Source organism: Drosophila obscura, unplaced genomic scaffold (assembly GCF_018151105.1).
Source record: "Drosophila obscura isolate BZ-5 IFL unplaced genomic scaffold, ASM1815110v1 contig_5, whole genome shotgun sequence".
Classification (NCBI taxonomy): domain Eukaryota; kingdom Metazoa; phylum Arthropoda; class Insecta; order Diptera; family Drosophilidae; genus Drosophila; species Drosophila obscura.
Genome location: NW_024542839.1, coordinates 220,261 through 245,309, shown reverse-complemented (window position 1 = coordinate 245,309; position 25,049 = coordinate 220,261). Strand labels below are relative to the sequence as shown.

At 44.5% G+C, this 25,049-nt stretch overlaps 1 protein-coding gene across 4 annotated transcripts in view; it reads right to left on the bottom strand.

Annotated features, from left to right (window-relative positions):
• The window catches only part of LOC111077553 (synaptosomal-associated protein 25), a 182,815-nt gene that overhangs the window by 8,209 nt on the left and 149,557 nt on the right, over window positions 1-25,049 (bottom strand). For all 4 annotated transcript variants that reach the window (XM_041595337.1, XM_041595335.1, XM_041595334.1 and 1 more), the window contains exon 7: window positions 20,768-20,912. In XM_041595337.1, the coding sequence (XP_041451271.1) occupies window positions 20,768-20,912 (145 nt within the window). The remainder of the gene's footprint in view (window positions 1-20,767; window positions 20,913-25,049) is intronic.

Below are 25,049 nucleotides of genomic sequence, written 5' to 3'. Positions count from 1 at the left end.
AGGAAAGCCGCACTAACAATATTTTTTTTTTCAAATATTGCCACAGCCAGTGTGACCGTTCCTCTCCTCGGCGTGTATCAATTTGATCCACTCATTGTTTGGGAACCTCGATCCAGAGCGGCCACAAATAATTCGAGTTGGTATTAAAAATTGTTGTCCAACATCGCGCGAGGCCCTTTCCTTTCCATTCCTCCAGCAGTGGGTTTTTTTTTGTGTGTTGAAGGGATTTAGTGCCTTCTCGTGTGGTGCCCAGCCCAGGATTAGTTTTTTTTCTGTTCTTTCGCCAATCCGCGGATTCCGCATCCGACTTCGCATCCAACCTCTGCGTGTGCGAGTAGTATGCCAACGGGGGACAAGGACAGCAAAGGGTTCTTGGCTGCGACATCTCCACGTCGGCTACGCACCTCTTCCGCCTCAGGAACTACCCCCACTCAAAAGATCAAGTCGCCAGTCACTCCCAGAGCAGGCAGTAGCAGCCCAGCTGCAAGGACCAAGTCGGTTCTCTTCCCGTCTCCCGTCACTCTCAAGGTGCCAGCTCGGATCCAAGACGATCCAACCAGCTCTTTCGGTAATAGTCCCGTCAGCTCGAGACCTTCCATCACAATGGCTCAACCCGCCACCACTACTGCACGAGCAAAATTAGCCGCCGCCATTGGCCGGCTGTCTCATTTGAAAGCGCGCATCACTTCCGCTCCATCCGCATCTCTTTCCGAGGTTCACCGAGGACAAACTCTGAGTATGTGGGCGGATGTCGAGGCGGAATATAAGGCTTGCTCCGCAGTGATGGTTAACGAGGACCCAAGGGTCCAAGAAGACATCCGAGAGAAGTACGGCGAGTGCTATGGGGTATTTGAGCAGTGCCTCGCTGACCTCAATGCTCAGCTGGCCCAAACAGCAGTCCATCCGTCTGCACCGCAAACCTACCAGGGCGGCTGCTGACTGCCTCCCTGCGACATCGAGGTTTTCGCAGGAGATTACGTCCATTGGCCTACTTTTCGAGATTTATTTACTGCAATTTACATTAATAATTCTAGGCTGTCTCCGGTAGAGAAGTTGTACCATCTCACCGAGAAGAGCAAGTGGCGATCCGAAGGCCATAGTCGAGAAGTCCCCGCTCACAAACGATGGTTTCGAGTCGGCATGGTCGGCCCTCGGAAACCGTTATGAAAATAATCGGCTCCTGGTGACCAACCAGATAAATATTTTGCTCTTTTTGCCTCGCGTCGAGTCCGAGACCAGTCGAGCTTTGAAAGAGCTTCAAATCACGATGCAAGGGGATACCCGACAACTGGGATAGCCTCCTCGTTACTATTTGTGCCTCCAAGTTGCCGAAGTTGACCCGGTCTTTGTGGGAAGCGTCCGTCACAGACAAGAAGGAGGTGCCTCCATGGACGGAAATCGATGCCTTCCTCACTCAGCGCTATTTGACGCTAGAGGCCACGGAGAGCGACCCGTCCACTTCCAAAGGCAATCCGACCCCACCATCGTCCAAAGGTTCCTTGAATCCGCAATCCTCCGGAAGCAACTCCAATCCGTTCCGGTCTCATGGTAGTCCCGTGCCAAGGAAGTTTCACTCCTTCTAGACACAAGTGAGTCCGAAGAGAAGAACGTGTGATCTCTGTTCCAAAGAGAACCATCCGATCCGACTGTGTCCGCACTTCCTACAAATGACTGTGGATGCACGAGCCAGCTGCATTAAAAAAAGGCAGCTGTGCTTGAACTGTTTCGCTAGAGGTCATCAGCTCCGTGAATGCCAAAGCGCCCACAGTTGCTTCACTTGTGGAGCCCGCCACCACACGCTCCTGCATCGGGGGACTCCAGCTCCCAGCGAGCTGACTTCCACAACAGCGGAGGATCCCGCTTCTTCCGTCGCTCCGCCCAACGTTCAGAACTATTTTGCTTCGGGAACAAGAGCGGTGCTTAGCGGCAATAATCAACATCTGCCACCGGGGGACAAATTTCCGTGCCCGCGCTCTGATCGACTCGGGCTCCGAGGCGACGTTCATTACGGAACGTCTCTTTAATATCATCCAGTTGCCATTCCGCCTTATTCAGGCCCAGGTTTCAGGCCTAAATCAGACTGTAGCAGCTCTGTGATTTGTCCATTCGCTCCCTGATGACGCCGAGCGTACAGTTAAACGCCACGGCCTACGTCCTGCCCGACATAGCCGGCAATCTCCCTTCAAATCCGATCCCGCAGAGCGCGTTGCGAGACTTGCCGAACCTGCCTTTAGCAGACCCTAAATTTTATGAGAGCTCACACATAGACGTTCTGATCGGAGCCGACATCCTTCCGTCCATACTGTTAAGCGGCTCACAGACCGACATCTGTGGTTCCCTCCTCGGACAGCAAACCATCTTTGGATGGGTGCTTACCGGTCCAGTGCCAAGTGCTGTTCCAGACCAGATTGCATCTTTCTCCACCAAAATTTCCCACGTCCGCGATGCTCCATTGGACAAACTTCTCACAAAGTTTTGGGAGGTGGAGGATCTACCTATCAAGGTAGCAGGAGAGTCGGACTCCTATTGCGAAAGAAATTTTCTGCGAGCCACGTCAAGAACGTCAAGTGGAAAGTACGTGGTAACACTGCCGTTTCGTGACACCGATCATTGTGGATCAGGCCTGGGGCATTCAAGGTCCATTGCCCTAGCTCAGTTTATCCGAAATGAGAATCGGCTAAAGAGAAACGTTCCATTTCAAGAACAGTATAACTCTGTGATCCAGGAATATTTAGATCTATCATATGACAGAGGTTCCGTCCACTAACGAGTCCGCCAACTATTATCTTCCGCACCATGCGGTAATCAAGCCGGAGAGCACTACCACGAAAGTCCGCGTGGTATTCAACGCGTCCAGCCCTTCTGCGAACGGCACGAGCTTAAATGATCTTCTTCATGCTGGTCCGGTCCTCCAATCCGATTTAACCCTCCAAATCCTGAAGTGGCGCTACTTCCGATACGTCTTCAACGCCGACATTACAAAGATGTACCGCCAAATTTGGGTACATCCAACGTGCACACCCTTCCAGCGAATATTATTTCGAAACCAGGAGGGTGAGATTCGGGATTATGAGCTGAAAACCGTGACCTTTGGTGTCAATTACGCTCCGTTTCTAGCCATCCGGGTACTGCAACAGCTTGCCGACGACATCCAGTCGCGATTTCCAAAGGCAAGCCACATTGTACGGCATTTAATGTACGTCGACGACGTCCTAGCCGGGGCAGACTCCATCAAGGAGGCTCAGCTGGCTATCCACGAATTGCAGGCCGCCCTCAGCTCTGCAGGTTTTCCACTGCGCAAATGGACGTCCACCCAAAAGGAGATTTTGGCCGAGCTTCCGAGTGACCACCTCCTGCACACCGATTTTCTGGAAATCGATGCCGAGAGCACGGCAAAGACCCTCGGAGTGCGCTGGAAGGCGGCGTCAGACGAGTTCTTCTTTGTTTCTCCCGTGTTCACGCTTGAGTTATCCTACACCAAGCGAGAAGTTCTTTCCCAAATTGCGAAGCTGTTTGACCCCGCGGGGTGGCTAGCCCCATTCATCGTCCGGTCCAAGATTTTTATGCAGGAGATCTGGTTGCAAGATTTGGGATGGGACGAACCTCTTCCAAGTTCGTTGTACCAACGCTGGCTGGACTTTCTGCAAAGTTACGCATCACTACCCGAGATCAAGATTCCAAGATGGGTATGTTACCAGCCATCGGTAAAGATCGAACATCACGGTTTCTGCGATGCCTCCGAAAAGGCGTACGGTGCAGCGCTCTACGTGCGCGTCGAGTGTGACCAGCACATCACGGAGCATCTACTGTCGGCGAAAACACGAGTCGCTCCCGTGAAAACCGTTTCGCTTCCTCGACTAGAGCTGTGCGGTGCAGTGGTCCTTTCCGAAATGGCGACGGCTATCCTGCCAAGCATGCCGACGGGAAGTCATCAATGCTACTACTGGACCGATTCTACTATTGTACTGGCCTGGTTGAGCAAGCCCGGTTGCCATTGGACTACTTTTGTGGCCAATCGAGTGACGAAAATAGCTCAGACTACCGAAACCAGTCATTGGGCTCATGTTCGTTCCGAACATAACTCCGCTGACTTAGCCAGTCGAGGCGTAGCTTTACCAGAACTGGTGGGTAGCCAACTCTGGTGGCATGGACCAGCGTGGTTGGAATCTCCACGTGATCAATGGCCAGCCCAAGCCGCCGAAACTCCAGTTCAAACCCTAGAGCAGCGGGCCGTGAAGGTCCATCTCGTTTCCAGCCCACCCGAAGATTTCCTGGAGCGATTCTCCCAGCTTGAGAAGGCTCTTCGAGTGCGGGCATAGGTTCTACGTTTTATTCAGTGTTGCCGGAAAGTACCACTCGCATGTAGGGACCACCTCACTAGTGGGGAAATTAACGAAGCGGAGCGAACTCTTATCCTAGAGGCTCAGCGCCGGGACTTCCCCCAAGAATCTCACTGCCTGAGTGGTAAACGTCCCGTGCCAAGTTCAAGCTCTATTTTGAATCTGAACCCCTTTCTAGACCGACAGGGGATCATGAGAGCCTGTGGCCGGATCACAGCTTCACAAGATCTGAAGTATGATGAGCGCCATCCAATCATCCTGTCCTATAGTTGCCGCCTGTCTCGCCTGCTCGCTCACTTCACGCACAGGATCACTCTCCATGGCGGCAATCAACTGATGACGCGCCTCATTCGCTGCAAATATTGGATCCCGAGAATCCGGAACCTGATGAAGGGCGTGGTGAACTCCTGCAAGGTCTGCATCATCCACAAGAAGAAACTACAGACCCAACTGATGGGTGATCTCCCGACAGACCGAACTTCTTTCTCCAGACCGTTTACCCATACCGGTATTGACTATGCAGGTCCTTTCGACATAAGGAACTATACCGGGAGAGCGTGCCTGATCACCAAGGGTTATGTGTGCGTATTTGTATGTTTTGCCACGAAGGCCATTCACTTGGAGGCTACTTCCGACCTGACCACCGAGAAGTTTCTAGCAGCTTTCGCTCGCTTCGTCGCTAGACGAGGTTGTCCGCAGCGTATCCATTCCGACAATGGAAAAACTTTCGTGGGAGCAGCAACTGTACTTACTCGGGACTTTCTAGAGGCGTTCCAGGATTCGGTGACTGAGGCATACAGCCATCAATGGGTTACATGGCGTTTCATCCCGCCAGGAGCTCCACATATGGGGGGCCTTTGGGAAGCCGGCGTAAAGAGTTTTAAAACGCTCTTCTACAAGGCCACGTCCACCCGGAAATATACCTTTGAGGAGCTCTCGACGCTGCTCGCTAAGATTAAAGCATGCCTAAATTCCAGGCCACTCTCACCTATGTCCGAAAGTCCGACAGAGTTGCTGGCCCTCACTCCAGGGCACTTCCTTATCGGAGGACCGTTAATGGCGACCGCAGAGCCCGAAATTAAAGAGAACCTCCAGTCGATCATTAATCGGTGGCAGCATTTGAAGGCCCTCAACCAGCAGTTCTGCCAGAGGTGGAAGGATGAGTACCTCAAGGAACTCCACAAGCGCAACAAGTGGCAGACGGATATGCCCAATCTTCAGATCGGCGATATGGTTATCGTGAAAGAAGATAACCTGCCTTCTAACGACTGGCGACTCGGAAGAGTACAGTCCGTGTATCCCGGCGCCGATAACAGGGTTCGGGTGGTAGACATTCTTACTGTCCGCGGTGTGCTCAAACGCCCGGTCGCAAAAGTCGTTCTCCTTCCGGGTGAACTCCCTCGTCCCGTACAACAATAACGGAAGGCGTCCTGTGCCTAGCCCGTTTAGTAATGCCTCTCCGTGTCTACTATTCCATCCAAGTTTCTTTTCGCCTCCAAAAAACAATCGTTTGTTCTTCCAACAGTACATAGAGAAGTGCCTGTCACCTGTTCCTAGCACGTTACTAATGCTTCTCCGATTCTTCTTTTCCGAACCAGTTCATTTTGCATCCAGATCCTGATGGCTCCACAACCCCGTGTCAATCACACCTCAGGGAGCAGACGATCCCGAGTACAAGCTACCTACCGCTGCCGAGTCTGCTCCGGAAGCCATCCACTCCGAGACTGCCGTAGCTTCGTCAAGCTGAGCGTGGCGAAGAGGCTCCGAGCCGTGCTGGTCAACAAATACTGCCGGAACTGCCTGGCTCATCAGCACTCTGGCAAGGATTGCCGAAGTGGTGGCCGGTGCAAGGCGTGCCACAAGGACCATCACACGCTGCTCCACATGCGACCGTCCCAGCGCCCAGCCCGCTCGGAGTCGCCAGCTCCGTCTCCAGCTCCGTCTCCAGCTCCGGTGTCCCGAGCCGATCGCCGCCCCCGTTCTCCGGAAAGACGCCCCAAGCCGGGGCCCTCCCGGCGGCCAGCCCGCTCAAAGTCGTCGGCCGCGACTCCAGGTCCGTCTCCAGCTCCGGTGTCCCGAGCCGATCGTCGCCAACGGGTTCCCGCAAGACGCCCAAAGACGTGGTCCTCTCAGCGCCCAGCCCGCTCGGAGTCGTCAGCCGTGACTCCAGGTCCGTCTCCAGCTCCAGTGTCCCGAGCCGATCGCCGACCCATCGTGGGTCATCCGGCTCCATCGGTCGATACGCTGCTCCAGCACCGAAGCACCAACTGCCTCCCGACAGCCCGAGTGGTCTTGGACACGGGAACGAAAACCCACGAGACAACGGCGCTCATCGACCCATGCACGCCTGTGAGCTGCATTGACGCTTCCTTGGCCGCCGACTTAAAGTTGCCCAGCACGCGCATCGGAGCGGAGAAGGTGGCCACAGCCATTATCCGCGCCAGGACCGGCGATGTCCAATTGGACGTGGTCCTCAAACTGGCGCCCCGCTTACGCGTCCACACGCCGCTGCGACCCTTGAGCGAGGCGACTCGGGTCAGGTTCAACGACATCAGCCTTGCCAATGAGCATTTCCATCGCCCGGCCACCGTCTCTCTAGTATTGGGAGCGGATGTCTACCAGAAGGTGATCCAACCCGGGTTCCTTGCTCGAGGAGACGGCCTTCCAGTGGCCCAAAGCACCGTTTTCGGATGGATTGTGTCCGGGGCCTGTACGCAGCCATAGGAGGTGATGTTGCAGTCCTGCAAGGGGGGGGAGGATGTTTAGGGCAGCAGCGCGGTTAACAGCGCTCTGTTAGCTCGCGCGCTCTCCCATGCCCTTCGCTCTCGCGCGGCGTGGACGCGATCCACTCGGCGCTCCATCACGGGCGCTAGCCGTAGGCTAGCAGTCTCTCGACACCTACGCGCCTATCTACAACCAGCCCTCAGCTTTGTGCACGCCAAATACACCAGAATTATAGTTGACGCCCCCGCCTTTTTATTTATTTGGGAATCCGAACTGTGGGAACGACCAACATCCACCCTCCTACAAAACACGGTTTATCCATTCTATCACAACGAATCAAAAATAGTTTGAAAGGGTGTACAATTTTCTGGTCAAGAAAATGTCCAGATTTTGAGTAATAATTATGAAAGGGCCGGAGGATTGGTCAACCAATTTTATCTCAGCCTTTTCTTCATAGCTTTTAATGAACAATACTTTAAACGACGCATAATTAATAAACCTATACAATAAAAATATAATTTTTTCGACGTTTACTAAATTTTTAAAGTCAAAATATTGAAAAAAAAAATACCGCTCAAAAATCATAATTTTTAATAATTTTTGCATAAAAGGTCAAGTAACAGGGCATAAAATTAACAGCTATGGAAAAATAAATGAAAATGAAAGATGGGCTGACGTTGACAAGAAACTCCTGGAAAACTCAGAAGCAGTTCAGTGTCGATATAGACTAGACCCTGCGGTAAGTAAATCGCCTGGAGCTATAGGACATGATACAACGCTACGGAGAGTGCTTTCAAAAGTTCGCAACGGACATAAAGCGACTCTCACGCCTGATATACAATGATGCACCAGGTTTTCTGGAGAGATAAAAGATGAATGGTTTTATAGACGGTATCAGGGATATGGACAGTGTCTTTCGGACACGCGCCGCACCATTGTTTTGATTCATAGAATAACGAAGAAGCAGTGTTTTAAGCCCTGACTATTGAATCATTGCAAAACGGGACATCTTGGATAAGTGTAGCTAAAGGCTCAAGATTCCGGGAACAGACATACTGCGCCGATAAAATTATGGACGCCCGATTTGAAAATTGTACTCTAAGAGGCATAGTGAATGGAAGCTGTTTTTGGATACAGGTGCTTCCCATCTATATATCTATCACACTCGTAAAACGTTAGTAATGTTGTATGAAGTTGGCCCTTCCAGGGTTTTCAAACATTTGCTTGATTTTTTATATGGAAAATGTTCCTTTCGTTTGCATTGGTCCAATAGAAGTAGTTTGCGTGCATTATGGGATATTGAAATTCGCTGGAGAAACGCTTAGATTGTGCTGCCTTAATGGCAATGGCTAGAAAAATTTTCTAGCGAACACTCAAAAGTACAATGACTGTTTTCAAATGACTTCATTTGGAGCGGAATTCTTGATAGAACACGTTTTTAATCCCACATTCAAGGTAATTTATTTTGAGTAAATTTGCAATTTCTACAATGATATTGACTTTGCTCTTGACTCATTGGATCATTACAACCTCTTGAATATGCACAACACAAATTCTTACAAATATACTTCATGGGAAATATGGAGGAGCAACTTGAGCAACTTGATCGGCGTCAAGAGATCCACACAGCAATGAAAAGAGAAATTCAAAAAGATCTACAGCAACTGCTTCATGAAAATCAGTCTGTTCAAAAGTGCGTTAGAGCGCATGCCAATTGATGATTACAAAATCGTGATCAGAGCCGATAAACGACCAGCTGTAACACATGAACGCACATTTAACGCTCCAACAATAAATTAAGTTACAATCCTGATTGTTGGTGAAAGCTTGGAAACACGCGATATTGTGCTTACACGACGCATACTGTGCAACTACAAAATGTACATGAAACACACCGTTCATATGACACGTTGCAATACCCGCTAATGTTTTGGCAAGGAGACGATGGATATCACTTTAAAATCAAGATTATCAATCCATTAAATGGTACGTATCAATAAAATAGAATGAAAATAGTCACTTCGAGGATTTAGTGGTCAAATTCTGTCTACCTCTTCAAGGAGTATGAACGTGAATTTTTCATAGTTTTACAATAAGCACCGAAGGATATGCATCTAATATTGGTCGATTGACTATTTTACCGGCGACATATATAGGTAGCCCGCTTCACATGCATGAATATGCGCAAAATGCAATGACATATGTTCGTCATTATAGTTGGCCAGACCTCTTCATTACATTTACATTTGCATACTTTGGCACTACCAAATGCTGGAAGTTTTCAATCGAATGGCAAAAAAGAGGCTTGCCGCATAGTTAGTCGATAGAATTCGACCAGATCAAGTAGGGGATATCATATGTCCAGAGTCCTGATCCCGAAACCAGGCCTACATGAAGTTGTCATTACGAATATGATTCATGGACCATGTGGCACCATCAACCGCCACCTTGCACCTTGCATTGTGGACGGCAAGTGTTCCAAACGTTATTCACGAAAATGTACGGCGGAGACCATCACTGGCAACGATAGGTATCCACTGTATCGGCGTCGATCACCCGATGATATTATTATGAACTATTACAACGAAAGTGAAAGGAAATGATTTTATAGTCGACAATAGTTGGATCGTTCCATATTCGCCACTGCTCACAAACGATCGTCATCCCACTGTTGTACATTTACCGGTGCAACTGAAGAACGGTCATTTAGGGTATATTCTCCGATGAACCTATTGGGCTTTGAGGTGGCTCAGAGGGGGCCCAGCTGAGGCCACCGTATGGGTCGCAGGGTCCTGGGGTCGCAGGGTCCTGGAAAACATATCCTTCGCACAGATTGCCAAACAAAGGACACTTATTGGTGTCCTGGATAGAGGCAGTGCAGATGGAAGGATTCCAAGAAACCAGTGGAAGTGGGTGGAAGGGGCATTGGCCGACCGCTGCTTCGAGCTGCTGGAGAAGGACCCTGGGCCACCCCCAGTTTGTAAGGACATGGGATGGTTCCAGGGAAACAAAGATCGTAGCCTGCGAAGACGAGCGCTCCGTACAGCTGTCAAAGCAGCGGTCGGAGTGGTCTACCCAGGGGCGAAGCTCGTCGTGGTAGACTGGAGCGAAGTGCCCAGTAGTTTATTTGGGTGCCCGCCTCAATAAAAGAGCCAAGGGGTCGCTGGCCCCGATCGAGGCCGCTAAGAGTGAGCTGAACTTCGGCGTCAGCTCGGTCACCATCAAGGTGTACAAGTCGGACGCAGCGAGGCTCGAGGCCCGTCCTGTTGACAAGCCAGTCGAGCAGGAGGTGGCCTCGGAGATCGAAGCACCCGATGACGAGCTGGGGCCGGAACAGGAACGCTTGGTTTCAAGCGGAGTCGACGTAGTCCTAATCCAGTTGCCTTGGGTGGTAGGAGGCCAGGTCTGTGGATTAGCGACGAAGGACTACAAGCTTACCGCTGCCGAAACGGAAGGTAAAACTCGTACCTGCATACTTGCAAAAAGACACCTAAATATCTTTCTGCTCCACAATTTTAGCAACGGCGACAACACTGCGGCTAGCCTAGAGATACAGGGGACACACCTAAGACTGGTGTCGTCATACATGGCCCACGAGGAAATCGATCCTCCAAGTGACCTCGTTCGCAAGATAGCCAGCGACAGCGAGATGTCGAATAGAGGCCTCATAATAGGCTGCGACGCCAACGCTCACCACACTCAATGGGGGAGCTCGGACACAAATGTAAGGTGTGAGTCAGCTTCATCCTAAACTCGAATCTGGTTATTTGCAATCGGGGGAGCGATCCTTATAAAAAACCGGCAGGAGGTTATCGACCTCACTTTTCTGTTTCACAAACTGTCAGACATAACTAAGAGTTGGAAAGTCCTAGAGGACCACTCCTCTCTGATCATAGGTATATCGAGACAGTCCAGGAAAGCCAACTGGGATATATATAGTTCAAAAATGGAGGAACTACTTCCCCCCTTAGCACCAAAATGCTCGGACGCTCAAGGTGATCTTAATCGTCTAGTGGACAATTTCACGGAAGCATGCAAAAAATCCTTCACGGCAGCATGCCCCTCAACCAAACCTAGGGGGAAAAAGAAACCCCCCTGGTGGTTAAAACAAATAGATATCCTACGTAAAAGCTTCAGGACTCTTTTTAATAGAGCCAAAAGTCACAACGAGGAGGAACACTGGACAAACTACAAGAGTAAGCTAGCCCTATATAAGAGGGAAACTAGGAGAGCAAAAAGAGCCTCTTGGCACAAATTCTGCTCTGACATTGAGGAGACGTCGGAAGCCGCAAGGCTCCGTAAGATCCTCTCAAAAACAACCCCCTCGGTGGGGTACCTCAAAAGAATGGATGGTACGTGGACTAACTCTAGTGAGGAATCCCTACACATTCTACTCGATACACATTTTCCAGGGTGCACAACCATCGAGCCGGCGGATCCCCCCAACAGCCCGGCAACATCGATGGCGCACATACTTACAAAAAGGAACATCAGCTGGTCAATACAATTACAATAAGCCGGAGACACAGCCATTAACTGGTTGCAATGCATCTTCAGGAAGACACTGGTAGTGGGAAAAATTCCTCACGCCTGGCTTAAGGCTAAAATAGTCTTTATCCCCAAAGCAGGGAAAGCCTCACACTCAACCCCAAAAAACTTCAGACCAATCAGTCTATCGTCCTTTCTTCTCAAAACCTTTGAGAGACTAGTCGGGCTACATTTGAGAGCAATCATAAATCCTCAGTGGCTGTCAGGCGCACAACATGCCTACCGAAAAGGAAAATCCATGGAAACGGCACTCCATGAAGTAATCTCGACGGTAGAGAAATCCCTACACATCAAAGAATACTCCTTAATAGCTTTCCTAGATATCGAGGGAGCTTTTAACAACGTCATACCAGAGGCCATCACGGAGGCCCTGACTGACCTGGGGGTGGATCGTCACATGGTGATGCTCATTGATCAATTGCTTACATGCAGGACGGTGACTTCATCAATGGGATCGTCCACTCAGTCAAGGTATGTCAACAGAGGCACCCCGCAAGGTGGTGTCCTGTCACCCCTTCTATGGAACATAGCAGTCAACAAGATTCTGTGCGACCTGGAAGGGTGGGGGCTGCAAAGTGGTGGCATACGCGGACGATAGTGCCATCATCTTCAGTGACAAACACTTTGCGATTTAATGACTGCAAAGCTCACGTGACTGTCTGAATGGACAAAGCCAGGAGGACTGGGAGTCAATCCCTTGAAAACGGAACTTGTATTGTTCACAACCAAATACAAATTTTCTCCTCTCAACCCCCCTATACTAAACGGATGCAGGCTCTCCTTCAAAGACAATGCCAGAGGGTGGGTAATTGACAGAAGCTGTGTTGGAACCTGAATATCAAAGACAGAGTGACGTCCTACTTCCAGGCTTCTGCGCTGACTAATGCAATCAGAAAGAAGGCGTGCCTGCTGGGTTAAGAAGGCAGAAGAATTTTCTAAGAAATCTCTCTATTATATTAAATACTTTGGGATCGTGGTCCGATCATTTATTTTCTGTGTCTCTTCTTCTTTCTGTAGACGATTAGGCTAAAAAAGGCTTTGGACTGAGGAATGATTGAGAAACGTGCCTGTCGCGCTTAGATCGCTACAAAGCCATCTAGAGCAATAGGCAAAGACCAACACCACCACCTGCAGAACATCGAAACCCATTTTCAGGGAGTGCAGTGGAAAACTCAGTAACGACTTAATGCACATAACATGGAAGGACTGCCAACTGCTAGTGGAATATTTTTTATTTGAGGCAGATGGTCCTGTCCCTCAACAGAAAACTTTTCGTAGTTCTGAAATCACGTCTGACTTGAAAAAGGGTTATAGTAGTATTACCTATATATTAGGCTGGAACAAAATTTGACCAAACAATTTATTTTATTTTATTTTTTTTTTATGGATCGGGCACCTCTTTGGACCGTAACTTTTATAAGTTTTGAAATAAAAATTGCAATCTAAGAATTATTTCTAAATTTATTATATAAATGTTACGAATAACATTTATTTCTAATTTTTTCAATACAAATTAGAAGTAAAGGTTATTTTAAATTTATAATTATCAAATTAAAAATAATAGTTATTTATGATTAAAAACAAAAAATAAGAGTTATTATTGATTTTTATTTTAAAAGTTGAAATAAGAGTTATTCCGTAACTTTTATTTTAAAAATAAAAAATAAAAGTTAAATTGATTATCCTTTGAACTGAGTGGTGTTTTATCATAAATTTATACATATTCCTGATCTATGACTTAATACCTTTCATGTGATACATGGTATGTCCTTCAAAGACGACTATTAAGGATTTTTCTATTTTCCATTATATTTAATTTTTAGCTTCTACATTCCGTTGCAGTACCATACGTTGAATTTATTGGCAAAGTTATTTGTTCTTTGTTAAGGTGTTATCACTTTTCTAACTGACTAGGTTGAAAAATAGAGATATCGTTATGGGAAATGCCTGTAGTCAGAGCGAGAGAAGTATATGCGTCATATGTTGGGAATGAAGAAATCAGTAGCAAATTCTAAAAAATATAACACAAAATAAGAAAGTTAAAGGGTGTCGTGTCCCATTTACTAATTTGCGGGGAGTGGGTGAGTTAGAGTAAGAAGAAGAGGCACAGATAATAAAATATCGAGCGACGACACAAAACGACCCCAAACTATTTTATATAATAGATATATAACCTAATCTTGTCTGAACATTTAATGGTGCCATTACAGGAACAAATTCCCTTTCCATTTCCGTTTCCCACTTCATGGTACGCGGGGTACTGGTACTTCAATTTTAATTTAGTCTATCCTTGCCTCTGAACTTCTACTCGGCTTCGTAAATATTTCGACCAGCACCCAGTCGGCGTATAACGAAAGCCAGAATGCTTCTGGGGACGAGACTCTACTTATACCCGTACTCAGTTAGTATATACATTAGGCTGGGCCAAAAAATTTTTTTTCGAAATTGAAACGGGAAACCCCCAGTTTGTTACCTTGGATTTAATACTAATTTACGTGTTTTTATTTTATTTTTTTTTATTTTTTAGAGGTTGCTACCGAACTTTACAAAAAAATGTAATCAAGAAAATTAAAAAAAACATTTTTGCTGAATGAGTTGGATAATTGGTTAAATCTATTGCATATATATTAATACCATTCATATCGTCATAAATCAGTTATTGGCAGTAAAAAACCTGCACAAGTTTTTGCGAACTAGTAAACTAAATATATCAACCTCAGCTGAACTTCTTGATTTTCATCAATCGTTAAATTTTTAAGAGTAACTAAAAAAAAAAAAAATGCCTTATTATCAATATGAACTAGTTTCTAAGTTTCAACATTATTTGAAAAAAACAGCCGAATTCAATTTTTTTTTAATGTATATTTACCCAAAAATTTTTATTTTCTTTCCGTGGTAGCAACCCCAAACATTAAACTAAAAATTTGAACAAAATTGAATAATTTTATTGAGTAACAAAGAACCGAATTGGGGGATGTCGCCTTGAAAAAACAAAAAAAATTGTTTGATCAAATTTTGGCCAACCTTATATACATTTTTGAGCTTATTATTTTTTAGTATCTTAGAATTAAAAAAAAAATTTATTTTTTCATTCATTTTTTTGCTACATCTGTTATCTACATCTACATCTACAATGTATATTTTACATCTTACATGTAGATTAAAGATGTACCATTTATATTCTACATCTCCTCCGCTAGGGGTTGCTGGCGCACTGAACGCGACAGAGTGTGCGAACGAGAAAGAGAATGAGTAGCGTGTCTCTGTCTGAGGAGGCGGTGGAAGCAACTGAAAATTAAATTTCTTCATTCTTGCTATAATTATGATCCGATCTGATTCAGATTCCGCAATCTGATAGACATAGTTATTCTCTACGGTACTGCGTTTTTAGTTTTATCGTATCTTTAAAATTGTGTCTGCCACAGATTTTCGTCCTTTGCGGGGGCGGGGCGAAATTTTAAAATACACTTGTAGCAGTATGATATCACATCAGTCTGGAAACTAAATTTGGTTTCGCTAGCTCTTATAGTCTCTGAAATAACGGCGCTCATCAAGACGGACAGACGGACATGGCTATATCGACTCGGCTATTGATGCCGATCAAGAATATATATACTTTATGGGGTCTGAAACGTTTCCTTCTCTGCGTTGCGCACATCCACTTTTAACACAAATCTAATATACCCCTTAACTCTTTTTTGAGTAGGGGTATAATTAAGGGCAGTCCCATCCGGTGGCCATACATAATAATGTTACCAATTTTTATGGTCAATTGAGATTCAATTAAAACAGAACCATGACCGACTGCCAAATACATTCTGAACGTAAATTCTAGCATAAAGCGTGGTCTAATATCGGGTTTTTTCAGGGACCGTAATCATTATAATCATTATATATATCCATATATCCATATATATATACAAATCTCGTGTCACGATGTTTGTTGTTGAACTCCTCCCAAACGGTTCGACAGATTTTCATAAAATTTGTGTCGTATATTAAGTAGGTCTGCGCATAGGTCGTAAAGTATTTTGTATCTTCATATTACTTTTAATCGCGATTTTTTTTTTTATCAAGTTTTGCTTTGATTTAAGCCTAGTACTCAGATCAAAAAAAAAACCACGCGAACAGAAACAGATAAGAAATTTTTTACGGCAAAAACTGTTTTCTAGGCTCTGTACGGAAGGCAGTACTCAGATCAAAAAACAAGAAGGGCTGTATATACTGGATAAGTTTCTGAAGCATTTGCTTGTTTTTTTGGTATGTTTCGACCCACCTCGAAAAAGATATCAATTTGATATCTTTTGCCAGCAAACACGAAGCACACGAAGCAAACACGAACATTGCAATAAGAGAACAAAAAACCAAATGAAATATTTTAATAATGAAGACAAATAGAATCTAATTAATGCAGTATTATATAAAGGACAATTATATGGATATTATAATAAAATATTTTTATTAATTTTCATAAATATAAAACAAATATTGCTTTCAAAAGAGTTTGTCTTCACGGTGGTCGGCACGGGTGGCGTCGCCATCTGCTGCTGCTGATAGCACTAGTCAACACGATTTTTCCTCAAGGAACAAAACGAACTTTTTTTTAAAGATTTGTTTTGTTTTTTCACATAGTTGTAAAGAACTTTGCTATTTTGAAAAGATAATTAAAACAGATAGAAGTTAAGCCCAATTACTTTGTGATTACAGCTTACCGTCTGGGAAATATAAAGCATTGAAATGCAAAAATTATGATTTATGTGCGGTATTTTTTACGAAATTTTGACTTTAAAAACTCAGGAAAAGTCGAAAAAAAATTATATCCTGTGTCCTCTATTTTTTTGTGTATAGGTGCATTAATTTGGCGTCGTTCAAGGTATCGCTCATTGAAATCTATGCAGAGACTTTGGAGCTAAAATTCGTTAACTAAACCTAAAATATGGAAAAAATGAACAAAAAATACCTTTTCGATGGTTGCGGGCCCAACTGCCAATTGGGAACAAAGCAAACGAAAAAGGGTTGTACATTTGGTACCTGATCGCCTTCCCCTGACAATGGCACGCTACTCATTCTCTTTCTCGCTCGCACACTCTGCCTCGTTCAGTGAGCTTTTTTCAGAGGTAGCGCTTCTTTTTCTTTTTTTGTATCTTACGTCTGGTTGTAAAGAACTTTGTTATTTTGAAAAGATAATTAAATCAGCTAGAAGTTACGCCGAAACACTTTGTGAATTCAGCTTAACGTCTGGGAAATATAAAGCATTGAAATGCAAAAATTATGATTTTTGTGCGGTATTTTTTACGAAATTTTGACTATAAAAACTAAGGTAAAGTCGAAAAAAAATTATATCCTATGTCTTGTTTGTCATTTTTTAGTATAGGTGCATTAATTAGGGGTCGTTTAAGGTACTGCTCATTAAAATCTATGAAGAAACGTTCGAGCTAAAATTCGTTAACCAAACCTAAAAAATTAACAAAAGATACCTTTTGGAAGGTTGCGGGCCCAACTGCCAATTGGGAACAAAGCAAACGAAAAGGGGTTAAATTTTTAGTAACAAAAAGTCTAGGTCGGATTTATAACTGCATTTATCAGCTTTTCAGGACAGTAAAGTGCTTAGCAACCAGATATATGATACTTAATGTTGAGCTACTGAGCTTCTTCAGTAGCGTTGTTTTGCAAGATTATTTAAAAGTCGACGATTGTTCAGTTAATATATTCACAGTTTATTTACTTAAGTTAATATATATGTATTATCCAAAACTAGCGAAAGGTGTGCGGATTTGATAACGAGAGTTAACGATGGGTCGATTGAAGACGCGCGGGCCATTTCAAGACTGTTGAAGTTGATATGTTTATGTTAGGTTTAGTTTAGAACTCTGTAGCAGGCAGGTCACTGTGCCAGACAGCCAAACGTTTAACTATGGTGATGATCGAAATTTAAGTGACTTCTGCCTTTTCTGATGAGCCTCCCCCACAGCTGCTGACGAAAGCCGAGAAAGAGCAAGGCACCAGCAAGAGCATAAGTACAAGCAACCAAACGGTTATAAAGAGAGACATTACATTAAGAGATGCTCAACTACTCTATGTGCTGCCATGGGCCTGCGCTTAGCCGAACACTTAAGTTAAGTGAAAAAATAGAAGCATCTCTAAAAAACATGAAAAAAATACCAGATTTTATAAATTCTTAAAAAAAAAACTAAACCATAAAAAATCGATCAGAAAAGGTCATTTTGGTCTACAGCGGGAAGAAAAATGTTCAATTTTGTCGGGTAGTGTAATCATTATTTTTAAGTTGAATTTTTTTGTATCAAAAATAATGATTATGTAAAGTTTATTAAATTACTGGAAACTAATGATTACACAATCGAACGAGAAGGAACGTGTGAGTGGCTTCTGGGGACGCGACTCTACTTATACCCGTACTCAGTCAGTTATACATTTTTGAGCTTATGATTTTTTAGAATTTTAGAAAAAAAAAAAATTTTACATTTTACATTTTTTTGCTACATCTGATATCTACATCTACAATGTATATTCTACATCTAACATGTAGATTGTACAATGTACATGTTCCATTTAGATTCTACATCTCCTCCGCTAGGGGTTGCTCGCGCACCGAACGCGGCAGAGTGTGCGAGCGAGAAGGAGAATGACTTGCGTAGTCGTTTGCCGGAGGGGGACAGGGGAAGCAACTGAAAATTAATTTCTTCATTTTGGCTATAATTATGATCCGATCTGATTTAGATTCGGCAATCTGGTAGATATGGGCATTCTCTACGATACTGCGTTTTTAGTTTTATCGTATCTTTAAAAATGTGTCTGCCACAGATTTTCGTCTTTTGTGGGGGCGGAAGGGGGCGGGGCGAAATTTTGAAATACACTTGTAGCAGTGTGATATCACATGAGTGTGGAAACCAAATTTGGTTGCCCTAGCTCTTATAGTCTCTGAGATCTAGGCGCTCAACAAGACGGACAGACAGACAGACAGACAGACGGACAGACGGACAGACAGACATGGCTCTTTCGACTCGGCTATTGATGCTGATCAAGAATATACATACTTTATGGGGTCGGAAACGTTTCCTTCTCTGCGTTGCACACATCCAATTTTCCCACAAATCTAATATACCCCTTAACTCTTTTTTGAGTACGGGTATAAAAAGGTTTTTGTTGATTGAGATTATGAAATAACATGAAAACGGTTTACCCTATTCAGTTAAAACGAAAAGGAACGTGTGAGTCGCTTCTGGGGACGCGAATCTACTTATACCCGTACTTAGTCAGTATATATATTTTTGAGCTTATGATTTTTAGAAATTTTAATTTAATTTTTTTTTTTCTACATCTGTTATCTACATCTACTATGTATATTCTACATCTAAAATGTAAATTATACATGTACCATTAAGATTCTACATCTCCTCCGCTAGAGGGCGCTCGCGTACATAACGATGCAGAGTGTGCGATCGAGAAAGAGAATGAGTAGCTGGTCTCTTGCTGTAGGAGGCGGGGAAGCTACAGAAAATTAATTTCTTCATTCTGCCTATAAATATGATCCGATCTGATTCTGCATTCTGGTAGATATGGTCATTCTGCATTTTTAGTTTTATCGTATCTTTAAAATTGTGCCTGCCACAATTGTCCTTTGGGGGGGCGGAGCAAATTTTGAAATACACTTGTAACAGTGTGATATCACATGAGTCTGGAAACCAAATTTGGTTGCCCTAGCTCTTATAGTCTCTGAGATCCAGGCGACAAACAAGACGGACAGACGGTCAGACGGACAGACAGACATGGCTCTATCGACTCGGCTTTTGATGTTGATCAAGAATATATATACTATATGGGGTCGGAAACGTTTCCTTCTCTGCGTTACATACATCCACTTTTACCACAAATCTAATATAGCCCTTAACTCTTTTTGAGTACGGGTATAAAAAGTGTGCAAATTGTGACATTTTATTCAAAGGCACACCAGATTATGTTTACATTTTGTATGTGCAAAAATGAAACTTTGAAATTAAATTTAAAAAGAACCATGTCCGACAGCCTAATTTTACTCACAGTTGTCATAAGAGGGGGAACAAAATAGAGAGAGAGAGAAAGAGAGCAACCACGACCGTTAGTTGTTTTTTAGTGTTTATTCTTGAACTTCGTTTATCCTCTCATGAATTATTCGAATTTTTTTTGAATATTTTATCTTTTTCCATTTTTCCACAACTGTATTTTTATTCTGCCACGTCTGTTTCTATTTCTCTCCTCTAACACCAACAACAGCCTGTTTGAATTAGTAAGCACATGGAAGGGGTAGCATAGCCACTGCAATTTTATTTTTTTATTTTGGGGTTATAAATGTTCCAATCTGATCTAGATTCGGCAATCTTGTAGATATGGTCATCATGGTTCGTCACAAAGGGGTAGGTACATGCGCGGCTGATCGACGGAACGGCGCTGGCCAAGAATATGTAACCAACCACCACCGCAGAAACCAAAAACTCAGCTAACGCTCGAGTCAGTCAGCAGACTCTAATATTTGATATTGGACACTGACTGAAGGGCCAATTATTAGGTAACACGATCTTACCAATCAACAAGTCGGCACGCTCGGGTAATAATCAAAACAATATTTATATAATCCCCCTTCCACCATTCCCATTAGGAATAAGACATCGTTTTTTGACATTGATGGAAAATCGATGGCCGGCCGATCCATAAAAGGCACTGCCTTGCAGTCGATCAAGATACCAGTACTACGTGACTCAAACAACCGCGAAAGTATACGCAGTGCCGATCCTATGAGTGCCGTTTAAACAGTGACACAGTGCCAGAACCAACAGAAAGAAAATCACCATGGAATATCATGGCGAGGAACAACCAGACGAGGCATACCCTGCGGGGAGCTTTTCCAATCCAGGGATCAGCACCGGCTGGATTCACAAACTCCGTCGAGACGAGCTAGAAGTCCTCGCCGAAGAATTTGTACTTGGTAACGAAGGAACGGTCGATGAACGACGAAATAAATTTGCCGCATTAGTCGCCAGGCCTCTCGCGCAAGACGCCTGGGTTTAGTTAGTTAGCAAAGTCTAATGCCATACGGACATAAAAACATATTTATGTTTTAACAAAAAGATAATTAGTATGTAAATAAAAAATATTTTTACCTTGCGATTAATTCTGTCAACTTGTCGATTTTGATTTTCTAGCTCAGAGCCCATATCCAGAGCCATGTTACGGAGGTTTCCAATCATTGTATTAACCTGTCCCATATTTTCTTCCATTTCATCCTCCCTCGCATCATTTGTAATTCTAAAAATAAGGGAAATAGTTAATATGGGTTTCTGAATTATTTTGCAATTTTCAGTAAATATTGCATATTTTAGCTAATAAGTGAAAAAACCTATACTCTTATTTACGCTACGTTTCACTTGTACAGAAAAATGTTTAAAAAATATTGAAGAAGTACAATTTTAAAAATGTTCTATTTTCTTTTTGATTATAATTTTAATTAATTGTAAGATGTTTTGGTAAACACACGATCGTATTCTGAGGAAAGTCAGAACTACACTAAGGCACAGACACTGTTTGAGATGCCAAGCTTTTTTGGCACCCATATCTATCCAAAATCAGTTAAAAGACTTTCAATTTACAACGTTATAATGTTTTTTTATACCGGCGGCTAGCTGAAGCCAATTGCTCGCTCTTTTGCCCAGCCAGATAAATGTGCACAAGCGGGAGTTCGGTATGCAACCTATGCGGCGAGAGATTAGCATAGAACTACTTGGACCACGACAGCCGATCAATGCAAGACCCGAAGCGGCAGGTGCAGACAGGGAGAGCGCAGCAGCACTGCCGAACGCTAGAGACATAGAGGGCCTTGAATTCGTGTCCAGCGCGGACAACGCAAACAGCAGCTGATCCGACGCAGGGTCCCAAACTAAACCAAGAGTTTTGGTAATGTCGCTTCCATCATGAAACCGTAGAAATTTCTCCACGTCGTCTTTTGGAATTCCATCAACTTCAACTTGAAGTTACCGCAAGATAGTAGACTTGAAGTTTGGCGCATCTTTTCCATGACATTTGCGTTCGAGCTGCCGCCAGAGAGGAGATCATCAACATAGAACTCCTGTTGCACAGCAGCTGAGCCAAGAGGGTAGGGATTACATTCGTCGATGGCCAGCTGGTGAATTGCGCGGACAGCTTAAAACGATGCAGCCCTCGTACCGTATGTGACGGTGTCTAATGTGTACACCTAGACCTCGGACTGGATGGAATCTCGCCATAGGTGGCGAGATACTTTTACGCAGCGGTACATTTTACAAATGTCACCAGTGAGAGCGACGGGATATGTGCGGAACCGGATCAGTATGTCAAACAATGCAGGCAGAATAACAGGACCTGTCATCATCACAACATTTAACGAGCATCCAGTTGATGTAGCTGCAGAGCCATCGAAAACGACACGGAGTCGTGCCGTGGTACTGTCCTCCTTTAAAACGAAGTGATGAGGCAGAAAATACTTGCAGAGGCTACGTGAGTCAGGATGGACTTCGGACATATGCTTTAAATCAGTATACTCTTTCATAAAAGCTGAGTAACGCTCCTTGAGCGTGGGATTACGATCCAGCTTTCGCTCCAAACTGAGAAATCGTCGATACGCCTGAGTATAGGACTCTCCCAAGTGATCAGCATCATGCTTTAAAGGCAGTCGAACGGAGTACTCCCCTGATGGCAAACGTGAAAGGTGGCTTACGAAATGCGACTCACAATCTACTTCTTCCCTTGTACTCAAACTAGCCTCCACACAATTCTCGACTCCCAAAACATACGAACAGTTCGATCCAACCTTGCATTCATTCTAGCCTCCGAATCCGGAGAATTTTGGGTTGCCAGATGCGACGAGCTAGATACGAGATACGATCCACCCAAGCCGGCACGAGGCAATCCATCTATGAGCTTGATTTGCCCTACGCAGAGAAGGTCATAGAATATGCTCGCGCCAATGAGGAGATCTACTCGCTGAGGATTAAAGAATGCAGAATCGGCAAGCTGAATATTGGATGGAATGTTCCAATCGGCTACATTAACTGCCAGACTTGGTTGGCTATCTGTGATTGTGGGTGCGATGAGAGCAGTGAGTGTGGTCGAATAGTCCGAAGTGCGAGACTGCATGCAAATGCTGAAGGTCGATCCCTCAGTGGACACGCTAGTATCGCCCAGACCAGAAACAAGGGTAGACGATTGAGTTCTCCTAAGCTGAAGCTGCTGGGCGAACCTGGTTGTAACGAGATGCAGCTGGGATGCTAAAGGGGAGATCAATTTGTAAAGATGCTGCACGAGTATATTCCGTGGCCCGCTGAATGGCAGAAAGGGCATCCAGACAGGTCGGCGGAAGAGTTAGAAGCAACAAAAGTTTTCTTTAGATGTGTAGACTGGCTTTTTTCCACCTGAGCGCTACCAGCGTGTGTCGCTATAGCGTACTGCACGTTCTCCATCTTCTGGCATCGCTTCTCCAGGAAGCGATTCTTGAGCCCAAGAATCTCCTTGATGTGTGCCTGGAAAACAAGTCGTTTATTATTAAAACGTTTGCTAAGTATGTCCAGAGCTACACGATAATTGGCACTGGAGAGCTCCAACGATCGAACCGAATCCAGGGCCGCATCCGAGAGACATTAGCAAAGATGTTGGAACTTCTCGATTTCACTGAGATCTGCATCCCCTTCGATTCAACATGAAATAGCCACCGGAGAAGCTAGGTTGCTTCAGCTGAGGAAGCCGCTGCTTGTGAGCCATGATGATGGTATGACCTCCAGAGCTATTTGGCATGCTAGTGGAATGAGCAGCTACCCGTAAATGACCTAGTTCGAGAGCAGACAGCAGCTTGGCTTTCAAAGAAATGAACAGCGCATCGAAGGTTTCACGCAGCTCACTTCCAATCTCGTCTTCATCCAGCGATTCCAACTCATGATGGGACTTGTTGAACTCCTCAAGCATTTCCGCCAACATATCGAGGCGCACATCTATTTTAGACGCACTTAGTTTGTCGAGTTTATTCCCCGAGTGTGGTCGTGCAGCCGATCATGCAGAGACTGAACTTTACGCTTGTAAAGCCTTTTTTCCTCCATCGCAATATTTCCGCCCGCACCTGTATTCGGTTCTTTGTCCATGCCAACCGGTGTGATGCAACGAAAAAACGGAAAATGTAAGACCGCTTAAGCGACGGAGAACAGAACGGGAGCGAGAATAGAAGACACGGAAAGTCAAGGGCCGCGGCTGCCGCGAAGCAGAGCAAGAGAGATTCGGCGATTAAGCAACGGAATATTAGACGGCTGCAGTCTCAGTGAACTTGCACTTTAACTATTCTTATTTGCACAAATGTATTTGTTGGTCGTTAAACCGCACAGCAACGAATATCTTATTCGATTTTTATAGTTTTTAAAGGAAACGCTATTAAAATTTGTAGTTAAATCACGTCGGGGTCACCAATGATTGAGATGCCAAGCTTTTTTGGCACCTATCTCTATCCAAAATCAGTTAAAAGACTTTCAATTTAAAACGTTATAATGTTTATTTATAGCGGCGGCTAGCTGAAGCCAATTGCTCGCTCTTTTGCCCAGCCAGATAAATGTGCACAAGCGGGAGCTCGGTATGCAACCTATGCGGCGAGAGATTAGCATAGAACTACTTGGGCCACGACGGCCGATCAATGCAAGAGCCGAAGCGGCAGGTGCAGAGCGCCCTTTAACAGGGAGAGCGCAGCAGCGAATTTAAAAGTTGGGATGTTATGCATATTCTGAATCTATTCGGAAAGAGTAAGTCGTAACGCCAACTTACGAGGGCGGTCTGACCTAACATAGCCGTGTTGGAAAATGTTCAAAAAAATATTAAAGAGAGGAAGTACGGACTATTAAAAGCTTAAGTGTAAAGTTTGATGTTTTTAGCTTGCGTAGTTTTTTTTTTTAGTAGATGTTAATAGAGAACGCTCTTAATTGATTTGCAAACATGGACAAAATTGACAATCGTTATGCGATTCAATACTTTCATTTGAAAGGTCTTAGCTCAACCAAAATTAAAGCTGGCTGGCTACCTAGGAGATTCTGCTCCTTCGTTTACAACAATAAAATATTGGGTGGCAGAGTTTAAGCGAGAACGTTCGAGCTGCGAAGATGGACATCGTAATGGGCGAAAGCTTAATATCTTTCAGGCGTTAAGCTGCAGATACAAAAGCTCTGGGTCCGATATAGCTGCATTTGTCAGCTTTTCGGAACTGCAAAGTTCTATGCATTCAGATATAAGATACTTAAGTTATGTGAAAAATAGAAGCACTACCTCTGAAAAAAAACATAAACAAAATACCAGCTACATTTAATATTATGATAGACACTTAAATAGCCGCTGGCCCGAACAGACACAATAGGCACAGAGTTATATATTTATATATATATT